The sequence below is a fragment of the Mauremys reevesii genome, linkage group 1 (assembly GCF_016161935.1).
Source record: "Mauremys reevesii isolate NIE-2019 linkage group 1, ASM1616193v1, whole genome shotgun sequence".
NCBI lineage: Eukaryota > Metazoa > Chordata > Testudines > Geoemydidae > Mauremys > Mauremys reevesii.
In genome coordinates this window covers 154,636,709-154,648,817 of record NC_052623.1, presented here as the reverse complement: position 1 = coordinate 154,648,817, position 12,109 = coordinate 154,636,709, and the positions used below count along the sequence as shown (strand labels likewise).

Sequence of the window (12,109 nt, the reverse complement as noted above, 5' to 3'; positions counted from 1 at the left end):
CTGGATCGTGAACGATGTTGAGGGCTGCCATCACACCATCGATGTTGTTGCAGGCTACAAGATCACCTTCCATGAAGAAGAATAGGACAAGATCCTTTTGACGGTCACGGAACATGGAAACCCTAACATCACCTGCCAGGAGAGTCCACTGCTGTAGTCTGGAGCCCAACAGCTCTGCCTTACTCTTGGGTAGTTCCAAATCCCTGACAAGGTCATTCAGTTCACCTTGTGTTATGAGGTGTGGTTCAGAGGAGGAGAATGAGAGAAAATGTGGGTACTGTGACATTGATGGTTCAGGACCAGAAGTTTAATCCTCTTCCTCGTCTGACTCAAGTGAGAATGATTCTGGTGCATCAGGAACCGGCAGTCCTTCTCCGTGGGGTACTGGGCGTATAGCTGATGGAATGTTTGGATAATGCACAGTCCACTTTTTCTTCTTTGACACACCTTTCCCAACTGGAGGCACCATGCAGAAGTAACAATTGCTGGTATGATCTGTTGGCTCTCTCCAAATCATTGGCACTGCAAAAGGCATAGATGTCCTTTTCCTGTTCAACCACTGACGAAGATTTTTTGCACAAGTGTTGCAGCATATGTGTGGGGCCCACCTCTTGTCCTGATCTCCAATTTTGCAGCCAAAATAAAGGTGATAGGCTTTCTTAACCATAGTGGTTATACTGCGCTTTTGAGATGCAAAAGTCACTTCACCACAAACATAGCAGAAGTTATCTGCACTGTTCACACAAGTACGAGGCATCTCTGCTCACTTTGGCTAAACAGAAAAACTAGAGCCAATCAACAATTTTAAGCATCATTTTCGTTCTCAGTGACCCAGAATTAGTAAAGTTTGACTACATTTATTTCAGAAGCATTTTGGCTGTAGAGCAGTGTAAGCTGACATTATTTTTCATTTGGGGTGAAGAGAGGGCCACATAAAGTGTAGAAGAGTTTAAACCCTCTTGTCTCGGAAGCTGTGATCCAAAAGGTGCTGGGAAACTGTTGCTTTGTTAAACCTCAAGGAAGTTTAAAGTAGATCAGCTTTGTTCTCACCAGCAGATAGCAGTGCAGGCATTGCCATTACTACAGCTTTTCGCATGTGCTTTTGCAAGCATATTAAATATTAAAAGGATAACACAACAACTATTGTTCTTTACAAATGATTGATCTTGGGGTGAAACAAAACAACTATCATGAGGCTCCGAGTTCATGCTGGAAAGTAGAGACAGGTAATGAAGCCATGCACATGCTTCTCACTGTGGCCAGTTTTAAAAAGGAAGCAAAGACGTGTGTAGGAGGCAAAGCATATGTCCATAGAGCAACATGTGTGCCTTTTGTAAAATATACACTTAGGTGAGATTTCATGGAGCATAAGTCAGAGCAGAATGTGTCCCTGTAGGTCCCACAAATCCTTCTTCTTAAAACCACTCAACATCTAGCATAGTGGTTTGCCCCTTTAAGGGCTGGAAGGCCTGGGGCTACCCAACCCTGATTACTAAAGATGCAGCTCTTTGTGGAATCAGGTAGTTTCCTATAAAGGACAACAGGTGGATAGTGTGAAGGGGAGAAAGTTCATGAAATAAGAAAGATGCTTGTAGGAAAGTACAGGCTAGTGCTGACAGAAGAATGAAGATGGGGATTGGCAGCTTTGGGTGGAGTAGACTGGGACAGAGGAAGAGTTCTGTGTGTGGCAGAAGAACAAGGATAAATACTGTATTGACTTTTATGTTATGGCTATGGACTTTATCTGGGGGATTTTGAAGACTGCTTGATCCATTTCTGTTATTAAACCAGCCCTGTGGGGAGGTGCTGTTAACCAAAAGAGAGATTATGTGGTGTTCTTAAGGGGCCTGTGAGAAGGGGCTTACAGAGTAAGGTGCCTGCAAAGTGACCCCTACCTATGAGGGGGCACTCAGTAAAATGACCACCTGGTTACAGTCTCCTATAAGAAGTTATCTGGGGGCTTGATACAAAATGAGAAGTCAAGGCTGGACATCCATGGACCACATTCCAGTACATGTGGTGGAAGAGGTATGAATACTCCCCAGCCTGGTGCAAATATACTGCAAAAACAGTGATTGTTTTTGTTGCCTCATATAGAGTCCACCTATGCAATCCATTTCTACTAAGATTATGAATAATTGGTGCAAAGAGTTGTGCATGCCTATCATTGTTGAGTCATGGGCTGAGATCCTCACCCACAGACCCCAACAGCTTACTCCTCTCATGGAGGGCCTGAGGAATAGTCTCTCTGAGTGACCAATTTCCTCTTTGCTCTTCCACTTCTGACTGTGAGTTGGCTGCCACTGCCTGACAGAATTTGGCATGTAGTGTAGAAAATGCATTTTAAAGATTTAAAATTAAAAGCTCTACTTAACAGCAATTAGGGGAACATTCCTAAGGGCTGCAGTCTGAAACCTAATGACCGTTTTTTAAGGATAGCTTTGGAAGAGGATAATAAGGTACCAGAGTAATCTACCTTGGTAGTATAGCCAGTTTAGACAGTATCCACTACTGGGCACTCTAAATGCCAGGTCATGTATTCCCTGATATGTTTCACTCAGCCATTAGGATGATATAAAATGATGTAACTTGTATAAATATATGTACATGGTATGTGTTTATACCATTATGGACCTCACTTTTCTTTCACAGTGGTGTGAACTGGGAGTAACTCCTTTGTAGTCAACAGTGGAATTCCACTATAGAGGAATCAGGCCCTGGGTCTCATGACATGAAAGAATATATCTGAAGTTACCCTCAACTTTGAGTATTATTTGTGTATCTCTCCCCTATTTCAAATTTGCAGCATATTGTCCATATTTCAGTGTCTGTAGAATGGCCTTATTTACTATCAATACCTCATTGATATTTAAGTGCAGTTACAATTGGGGAGGCAAGGCATGATTGAGAGGTGGCATGATTTATGCCAGATATAATGGAAACATAGAATGGCATTCACCTTTATACCATGACAGAGGGGAAACTTTATTTTACAGACAATATATGACCATGTGGAATGCCCTTTTTTCAACATACACGGACGATGTGTATGTTTACATAGAATGAGCATGGGACTGTGACGGCAAACAGATGACATTTCCCACAGTAATAGGAAGTGATAGTAATACATTTGGTAGGCTCTGAAAAAATAGGTTTATTTTACAAAGGCTGAAAGTTACTGACTATTCTTAACTTACACTAATAGTTTTAATCTTAATAACATGCTAAAAAAATACATGTACTAGAAATCTTCCATATCAAATTAACGTCAAGATTGTATTTGTTCAAAAGAACACCATTTCTCCATTACATTTCAAATCCTATCAGAATATTGAGTTAAAAATAATACACGTTGGAAGAACTACAAATGTAAAATATGCTCTCATATAGCACTGCAAATTAACATGTATTTATTTTTCAAGAATCAAGTTCTTTAAAAATATGAGAATGGAAGAATTTTTATTTTATTTTATTTTTTTAACAATTCCACAATGTTAACACACACCAGTTTTCTCTTAGATATTGCACTATGCAATAGTGAAATACAGTCATTTCCAGCTCAATTGTCTACCAACTTCATGGAGTGTTGTAATGTTTGCTTATGCAAATCCATGAGGACAGATTATCAAAGCCTTGGGACACACGTGACCTTTTTCAAGACCTCAGGGTGATTTGTGCCTGAGAAATGCCATTAGAGATAATGTGTGCCTCTGAAGTCTTGCAAATAACCATTGTAGGCCTCACTTACGCTTTAGAAAATTGTTAGGAAGTGAATTTATTTCACAACACAGGAGTGTGAGGCATTTTGTTATGATTTCAGAGGAAGCTACCATTTCACCTTAAATAGCAGCTGGGATGTACAGAATTACTGTGGAGGTGGAGGGAGGGGGAATACTTGAATCTGCTGTAGAAGCCAGATCTTAGAAGCAAAGGACAACACGATGCCTGTATCTGTGCTAGATGGAGGAGGGAGTGCAGGGAACAGTATGACATATACCTGGTGCACGAGTGCAGGAGACCAACAATAGGTGGCTCTAGGAGGTCTGATGTATAAGGGGGATGGCTGACCTTAAAGGGAGTTGTCGGTACATTGGTCAGGGGTTGAAACCCCTCTGAAGCTATGCTGATTGTGATCTGGAAGGAGGAGTAGAGAGGGGCATGGAGCCAGCAGGAAGACACAGGACCTCCATGTGGACACCTGTGGCACCACAAATTACTTAAGAGTCATATGTATATTGGGGGAATCTTCAGACTTGAGAGCAGAACAGTCTGTTCCTCCCTCCCCTTCTTCCTGTGTTCTCCCTTGCTTCTTACAGAGAAATCTGGATGAAACTCAGTGAGAGGGGCCTTACAAAGTTACTTGTCCCTTACACGGGACAATTCTACTTGAAGGAGGTTGGGCCCAGCACAGTTTACTTCAGTGTAAATGTGGGAAGAGAAAAGATTTCCCCACATGGTGGGTATAAATGTTTTCATAAAGAGGACACCAATCCTAAATGATTTCTTGGATCCAAAGTTAGAATGGTTGGGTCTGTGCAAAAATATTATGGTCCCAATCCTGCAAACATGTAAGCATCTTCTACATATATGAATAGAATTATGTAGATGTTTATTCTTTTGGCATCCACGTCTACTGTGCCTGGTATTATTAGGCCAATATCCCCATTTCTCCATCCCATCCCAAGCTTGTTTCTCTAGAGGTAGTCATGGGTTTTTAATTTGTTCTCTAATTTAAATCAAGATGTTGTTATGATTCTCGGTCTAAATACATACTCTGAGGGCTTGTCTAAATGGATCCTGAGTGTGCAGCAAGCCAGTGTGTGAATGTAAAGTGCACTAGCTTTCTGCACACTAACTAGTTGTAGGGACCTTGCTGCCACTCACTAAAAATTCCATATTGTGCTCTGGCATACCGCTGTGTCAAACAACAGTATGTCAAAGCACACTACAGAACCTGTAGGGTACAGAAGCAGGGTCTACATGGCGACTTAACACATGGCAGGCTTGCGTTCACATCCTGGCTTACCGCACACTAAGTTTCCATGTAGACAAGCCTTGATATTGACGACAGTCATGCATAATAAATTAGAAAGATGTTAGTTATGACAGCCTGTGCAGAATTCAATTGGTGTTACTTGCTAAAATGAGTGAAGGGAAAGTGTACAGCCAGCTAATATGGCATGAAACTCACATCAGAAAGCAGAAGGTTTTCATGTTGTTTTATTTCAGTTCTAACTTGTTTAGAGTTGACCCTGGGGGATTTTAGTGGTCAAAGAGATGTGCCTGTAGTATTAATGAGGCATAACGGAACAAGACACTGCTCACACTGTGGAGTAAACTGCCATTCTCCTCAGACTTGACTTTCATCCTTGCTGCTCTCCAACCTCCCATGTCTCTGCAGTAGAAACTGCTAACTACATGATTAAGTAATGGTTTCATGATATGGACAAATGTACTCTGCAGAGAAAATATTTATTATAACATGGTTTTGTCTAGATTTACCTGTTTCTGTGGATAATCTTGTTCGGGTACTTCTTTTCTCAAAAATCATGGCTAAAGATTTTCCTTGCAACAAAGGCAAATACTGAAAAATAAGAACGGAAAGGGATTTGGAAAATTGTTCACTCATTATCCATTATCTAACATTTGCTTCACAGTTTAATGGCCACAGGAAATTAATAATAAAAGCACTCACTGTATCATTTCTAATCCCCTGCCCCTCCAAAGCCGTCACTAGCATTGGGAAGAGTTTGAGAGAAACAGAAAGTTCTAGGGGCAAAAGGCATCTTCATTTTTGTTTTTGTTTTATTGTTTTAAACAAATGAAAGAGATCTCCGATTCTTATCTTGCTCCTGCACTACATACAGAATAATGCTCCTATTCCTGTAAACCTTTACTTCTGCATGTAGCCCAAGTGAAATCATTGGGAATATCCAATAACTGGGAATTAGATAAGGGGTACACACTTCTGAACAGCATAAATCCCCTACTGCATCCAAAGAACAACATTTTGCCTTTTACTGGCTGGCCCTTCATTTGACATATACAATTTACACTAATTAAGGGCTGAAGTGGTTGTTTAGGACAAGCCAGTTTAGTTGCTGATTCACATTATCTTGTATGAGAATCTTGATTTGGTGAGCTGAGTGACTGAACAAGCAAAGTGGATTTTAATTGAAATTTTACATACCTCTCCCTTGTCCTTTATTCTTTGTTTCAAATCTGATGCTGTCCATAGCAAATACTTTATTTCTTCTGCTGTGTAATTTTGCAGAGTTAGGAGGTCACGACCTTTCAGATTAACATTAGTTTGCGTTGGTTGCCCAGACCTACACCAAAAACAGGCTCTTTGTCATTGGGTATTAATTTGTTACGCATGCTAAAGCTAATGTACAACCAGCTAACCTTCTTTCACTACCATCATTTGATGCAGCAAGATAACCTTCATGGCCTGTGATAATTAGTTTGTGACTTTTCAACTCACACTAGAGTGACCAGATAGCAAGTATAAAAAATTGGGATGAGGGTGGAGGGTAATAGGTGCCTATATAAGAAAAAGCCCCCAAAATTGGGACTGTCCCTATAAAATCATGACATCTGGTCACCCTATCTCACACATCCACAACACTGCACTGTTCGCTATATTAATCATCATTGTAACCATCTCTCTTATTATCATCCATGAAACTGATTTTGTTTCTTGTAACTTCTAATATTTGAATCTGGGTTATATAATCAAATAAACCCAAATGTAGAAAACCACTCAGGGTCTGGTTAAACACTTAAGGCTGCATTGTAGCTTGTTTTGAACAGGGGTGCAAAGAGTCGGGACAAAATGGCTCCTTGTGCTCTTTTTCCCAATCCCAACTCTGGGGTGCTGGCCCAGGACTGCTCCTATGGATATAAATAATGTTTGATTTGTGAACCACATGCACACATTTTCAAATTCATTTCCAGAAACTGATATTGCCAGTAAGAGAATCCAGCAGCTCATTGCTCAATATTTGATGAGGGGGTAGGATTGAGGGCTCATTGATGAAATGGAATGTTTATAGTCTCCCACTGAAGTGACACTGCAAAGTTCATGTTATCTTAAATGGCACATGACTTGATCAAATAGCCGAGTAAAGCCAATATTCCTTTAACCTTAAACCGAATAATGGAGATTGATATGTAATTTAACCCTTTCTCTGCTAAACAGAGACTGATTATATCTGCAACTCTCTTTATTGTAACACAACTTGCACTTCACTAGTACTAAAGTTTAGAAGGTCCTAAGCCAAGTATGGCTTTCTCATTAACTGCAGTGACTTTAATTAGATCAGAGTCAAAACACCAAGAAGAATAAAGTAATAAATGAATGGAGTTGGTGGGGTTTTATTTGCAAATACCTCCAACTCCAGTTCATTCCTGAGTTCAGCTTCAAGCCAATGCTCAGTTGCAACTGCTTCCAGCTGACAAGTCTTTGAGGCCAGGAATTGCAGAAAAAAAATTCCCAGGAGTGCTACTAGCTACTAGAATGGGAGCACCAGTGCCCAGTGAAGCTGTGGTGGCTTCTGCTGTCTTTACCATCATGTCAAAATAGTGGGACTCTTTTTCTACAATCCCCCTGGCATAGGCAGGACATGGAACACACAAGTAGCCTTATGACAGTATTTACCAAAGAGAAAATGGGACTCCATGTGGGGCTAGCCTGAGTGCCCTCCAACCCCCATGGGTCTGTCCTGAGCCATTCGCCCAAGTCCCCGTACTCCCTCCACACGGGGCTGGCCCGAGCACCCATACCCACACAAGGCTGGCATCTCTGTTTGCGAGCCCTGTCTGCCCCCGCTGTGCAAGGCTGGGGCTGGTGTGGCTGCTAGCTTGAGCCCTGCCTCCCCCGTATATAGGGCTGGCATCACCGCTTGTCCCCTCACATGTTCAGTCGCACCCCACTTTTTTGGCAAAAGGGGGCATTTGTCCCATTTGCTCTTGCCAACTGACAGGGCTTAAAAATGGAACTGTCCCAGCCTAAACAGGACGTATGGTCACCCTAGAGTAGCCCATATTATTTTTTAAATCTGACACTGATGGGTTGTATAGGATGGAATTTTCACAAGCATTGGTATAACTGTGCAAAGTCAATGGTAAAACACTAACTGACTTCCATGGAAGCAGAGAAAGGCCAACCTGGAGCACTTTTGGAAACCTCACCCATAATTATTTTACATTTTCTTAGTAACAAACATCTATTAGTTGTATTTTAGTAGCTCTGAGCCAGGTTTACAAAGATAGGCTCCTAAAGACATGTGTACTAGAGCTGGTTGAAAATTTTCTGACAGAACTTTTCCTCCAGAAAATGCTGCTTTGTGGAAACATTCTGCGGGAAGGTACTAAGTCCATTGAAACTTTCCATAGAAACCAGCCTGCCTAGTTTCCTGCTAGCCCAGGCTCCCCAGCCTGATGGGCAGCTGCCACCTGGAGCATCCTAACTCTGCAAGCAGACAGCTCTCTGAGGAGTCAGGCAACACAAAGAGGCAGCTGCCCTGGGAGTCATGCAGCCAGGAACAAGCTGAAAGCTCCCATTTCTGGTTCTCCCAGAAAGGAATTTTTTAGAATTTTCCTCTCCAGAATATTTTTTATTTTTTTTGACATTGCCCTGACTTGGAACAATTTTTTTCTCTCCAAAACATGGAAATTTCCCACTCGGAGAGAAATTCCATTTTCCTGCTAGCTCTAATAGTTAGTCATCTAGTGCAATATACAAAAGCACCTAACTCTCATGGTTAGGAGATTTTGTAAATCCCACTAGATGCCTAGCCATATATCTAGATGCTTAAATCCCTTTGGAAATCTGGCTCTTTGAAGTTCACAGTATTTGTTAAACCAACAGACTAGTAGATCCTAATTTTTAAATCTATATGTTCTGTTGGTCTTAGTGAGATATTTCTGAAGGGATAGGTTTTGTGGGCTAACAAGATCTATTTATAACTTTGTCTAGCAAAACTTAAAAATAAAATACTATAACAATAAAGCAATAAAATAAAATTTCAAATTGAACAACTGAGAAAACAACTAAAACTCACACAAAGCACTCAGTGCTATCTTTGCAACCAATACAGGTTATGATATAACCAGCAAAATCCTTGACTTGCATGTATGTTCAAGTGCTCTAGCTGATTTTACAAGATACACACTGACATATACCTGGATGCTGAAGAGCAGATTTGACTTAGTGAGAGCTATCCAATGAAGGCTCAATCTCATGAAAAATAAAATAGCAAGGCAGATAAATAACAGCTTTAGTGTGATTCTGCTTTTAACTTTTATGGATATATACTGTAAGGAAACTTTGATTCTTAATTGTTTCTCTTTTTTAGATTAGGGCAGGGTGAGCAGGTCACTGAGCTGACTGGAACATAAAGAGATGGCATGGGTTTTGTTTGTTTGTTTGCTTTTTTCCAAATGGCTCTGGGGAGCAAATGGAAATATTCTAATATTTAACTCCCAGGTTTTTAGCAGATCATCTTAAGCCTAATGTTAAATGTCACCAGACTTTGGGGCCCATGCATTAGTTCTACTTCTATGGCTCTGCAACCCCTTGCTGCTCAGTCACTCCACTCTCCCTCACTGAGTTGTCTCTAATGTTTTATTGTTTCCAGCCCTAACTAAATTTCATTCAAATTCTGCATGACCCATACTGCTTTCCGAGATTTATTAGCTATGGTCTTCAGCAATGTGTAGTGTTCCTTTCAGCGCTGCCAATGTCTTTTCAAATGAGGCATTACTGACCAAATAAATACTAGTGGCAGTTGGTATACAGGGAAGCAAAATTAAAGTGTAATGTGAAAAATCATAAGCCAAATGGTTTTTCTCTCTTCAAATGGGAATGGCAATTTCCTTCAATCATTATAATAACTGGTTGACTTCCTTGAGCTCTAAACCATCATTGGGTTAGCTGGCATTGATCCGAGCTTATGGTGATATCTTACGTTTGTAATGGTTGTGTTAACATAGTCTCCCTTATAATCTGATTTAGAGGGTAGTTATGGCTCAAAAAGTGAGTCTTTAAAAATAGCATAAAGAGTCCAATTAAGTTAGGTGGCCACATTTGAGAAAGGGGAGCCACTGTAGTTATTTCCCCATAATGACTTCCATATCAAGTTTGCTAACCAAAGCGAGATTTTGCTAGTCACCAGCAATGCATACGCAAAGCTGGACTACTACAGGGCATCCTTCATATGGGGGGATGAATAAATCAGAGAGCTCAGAAAATATTTTCAAGCTGGTCCAAAGGAGAAAGAAGACAAATGAAAATGTCTTTTATGGTTTAATAGGATCTGTGCGTATGTGATTGGGTGTTTATGATACGTGATGATGGTACCTCCAGAGATTAATTGAATTTAAGAAAAAACAAATATTTCAGTGTGTGCTCCTAACCATTTGCAAAGAATGTAATGTGATTCCACAAGGACTGAAAAGTGAAAGGATAAAAACCCTCCAGTCTCATGTGCAATTGCAGTCTGCTGCCTGAAAACAAAGGGCAAAACAGCTCTAAGAACACTGAAGGAAGCCTTTAGCTGAGATACTGATCTCTCTACAGAACTCATTACTTTAGTTTCCAGGTTTATGATTCAATGTTGCTAACTGAAGGACAAATCTAAATGATACACTTACCGAAAATGTCGCACCAGTTGCTTGCTGCTCTTTCTTAAAGTTGCAGCATTGAGCAGGTTCCTCAAACTGAAGAGCATTTTCTTTTAGAATGAAAGTTGCCTTAATCCTGGGAGCAAAGTCAACTGATCTGAAGTTACATGAAGCAGAGAATGCCTTATGCTTCAGGGAGAGAGCAAAGGTAGTATCATGATAAGGCAACCTTATCTTGCATTTTCCTAGTTGTGAAATTTGAGCCAGCTCAGAGCTGAGGTTGAATCTCCCCTTATTCAGATTCTACAGATAGATGTTTCTCACAAGGTCAGTTGCTCAACTCATTGTGCGTTTGCAGGAGGGAGCATTACATTATGGCAGTATCAATATTATTTCTTAACAATACCATGCTATTAGGAATTTGTACATGAGAGTAAGATGGCAGATAAAACTAAGAAGAATGCGGAGCAGCTAAATTTATTTGTATGTATTCTAAAATTGTTTGCCTTTTAGGAGTAAACTTTTCAATTGTGCCACGGGATGTTTACTTGGTGTTACTTGGTCTTGCCCCAGCATGGGGAGCCTGACTAAACTCCATGAGGTCCCTTCCACCCTACAGTGCTAGAACTCCCGAGTAACAATATTTGTATTGATTATTGTGATTTTATTTTATTTTATTTGTTGTAAAAATGCTGACATTTCCATGGAAAAGTTCAATGCAAAAGAGATTTGTTTGTTTTTGTACGAGGAGGTCAATTTTCATCCATTTCCTAGGAATGTAGTGTTCCCACTCACTGTAGGAGGGTCTGATCCAAAACAGATTGACGCCAAGGGGAGTTTTTCCATTTCTTTCACTGTGGTTTGGGTCAGGTTGTTTGTTAATATCAGTTTTTATCATCTTTCCAGCTAGCAGAGTGAGTAGCAAGGCAAGGTAACACTCAGTGTATTTGAACCTTCTGCACTCCCTAAAGCAGGAGATCTTCAAGGCAAAGAGATTAGTAAAGTTCACACCGAATTATAAATGTACATGAACTAAGAGAGGAAAAAACACGTCCTCTTTTACTGAACTATTCAGTATGAGATTTTGAATGCCCTGAAATCAGGAAATTGAAAGCAGGGTCTAAATTCCCAAGATGTTTGTGACAGCTTTACCTGCCTTTAATTGATTAGTAGAATCCTAGAATCATAGAATATCAGGGTTGGAAGGGACCTCAGGAGGTATCTAGTCCAACCCCCTGCTCAAAGCAGGGCCAATTCCCAACTAAATCATCCCAGCCAGGGCTTTGTCAAGCCTGACCTTAAAAACCTCTAAGGAGGGAGATTCCACCACCTCCCTAGGGAACCCAGTCCAGTGCTTCACCACCCTCCTAGTGAAATAGTGTTTCCTAATATCTAATCTAAACCTCCCCCACTGCAACTTGCGACCATTACTCCTTGTTCTCTCATCTGCTACCACTGAGAATGGCCTAGCTCCATCCTCTTT

General features: G+C 40.6%; 1 protein-coding gene across 1 annotated transcript in view; it reads right to left on the bottom strand.

Annotated features, from left to right (window-relative positions):
* The window catches only part of OTC (ornithine transcarbamylase), a 40,530-nt gene extending 29,704 nt beyond the window's left edge, over positions 1-10,826 (bottom strand). The window contains exons 1-3 of the mRNA XM_039520896.1: positions 10,657-10,826; positions 6,191-6,329; positions 5,503-5,584 (exon numbers count right to left, since the gene is read on the bottom strand). Of these exons, the coding sequence (XP_039376830.1) occupies positions 5,503-5,584; positions 6,191-6,329; positions 10,657-10,733 (298 nt within the window). The 5' untranslated portion in view covers positions 10,734-10,826. The remainder of the gene's footprint in view (positions 1-5,502; positions 5,585-6,190; positions 6,330-10,656) is intronic.
* Between the last annotated feature and the right edge of the window lie 1,283 nt (positions 10,827-12,109).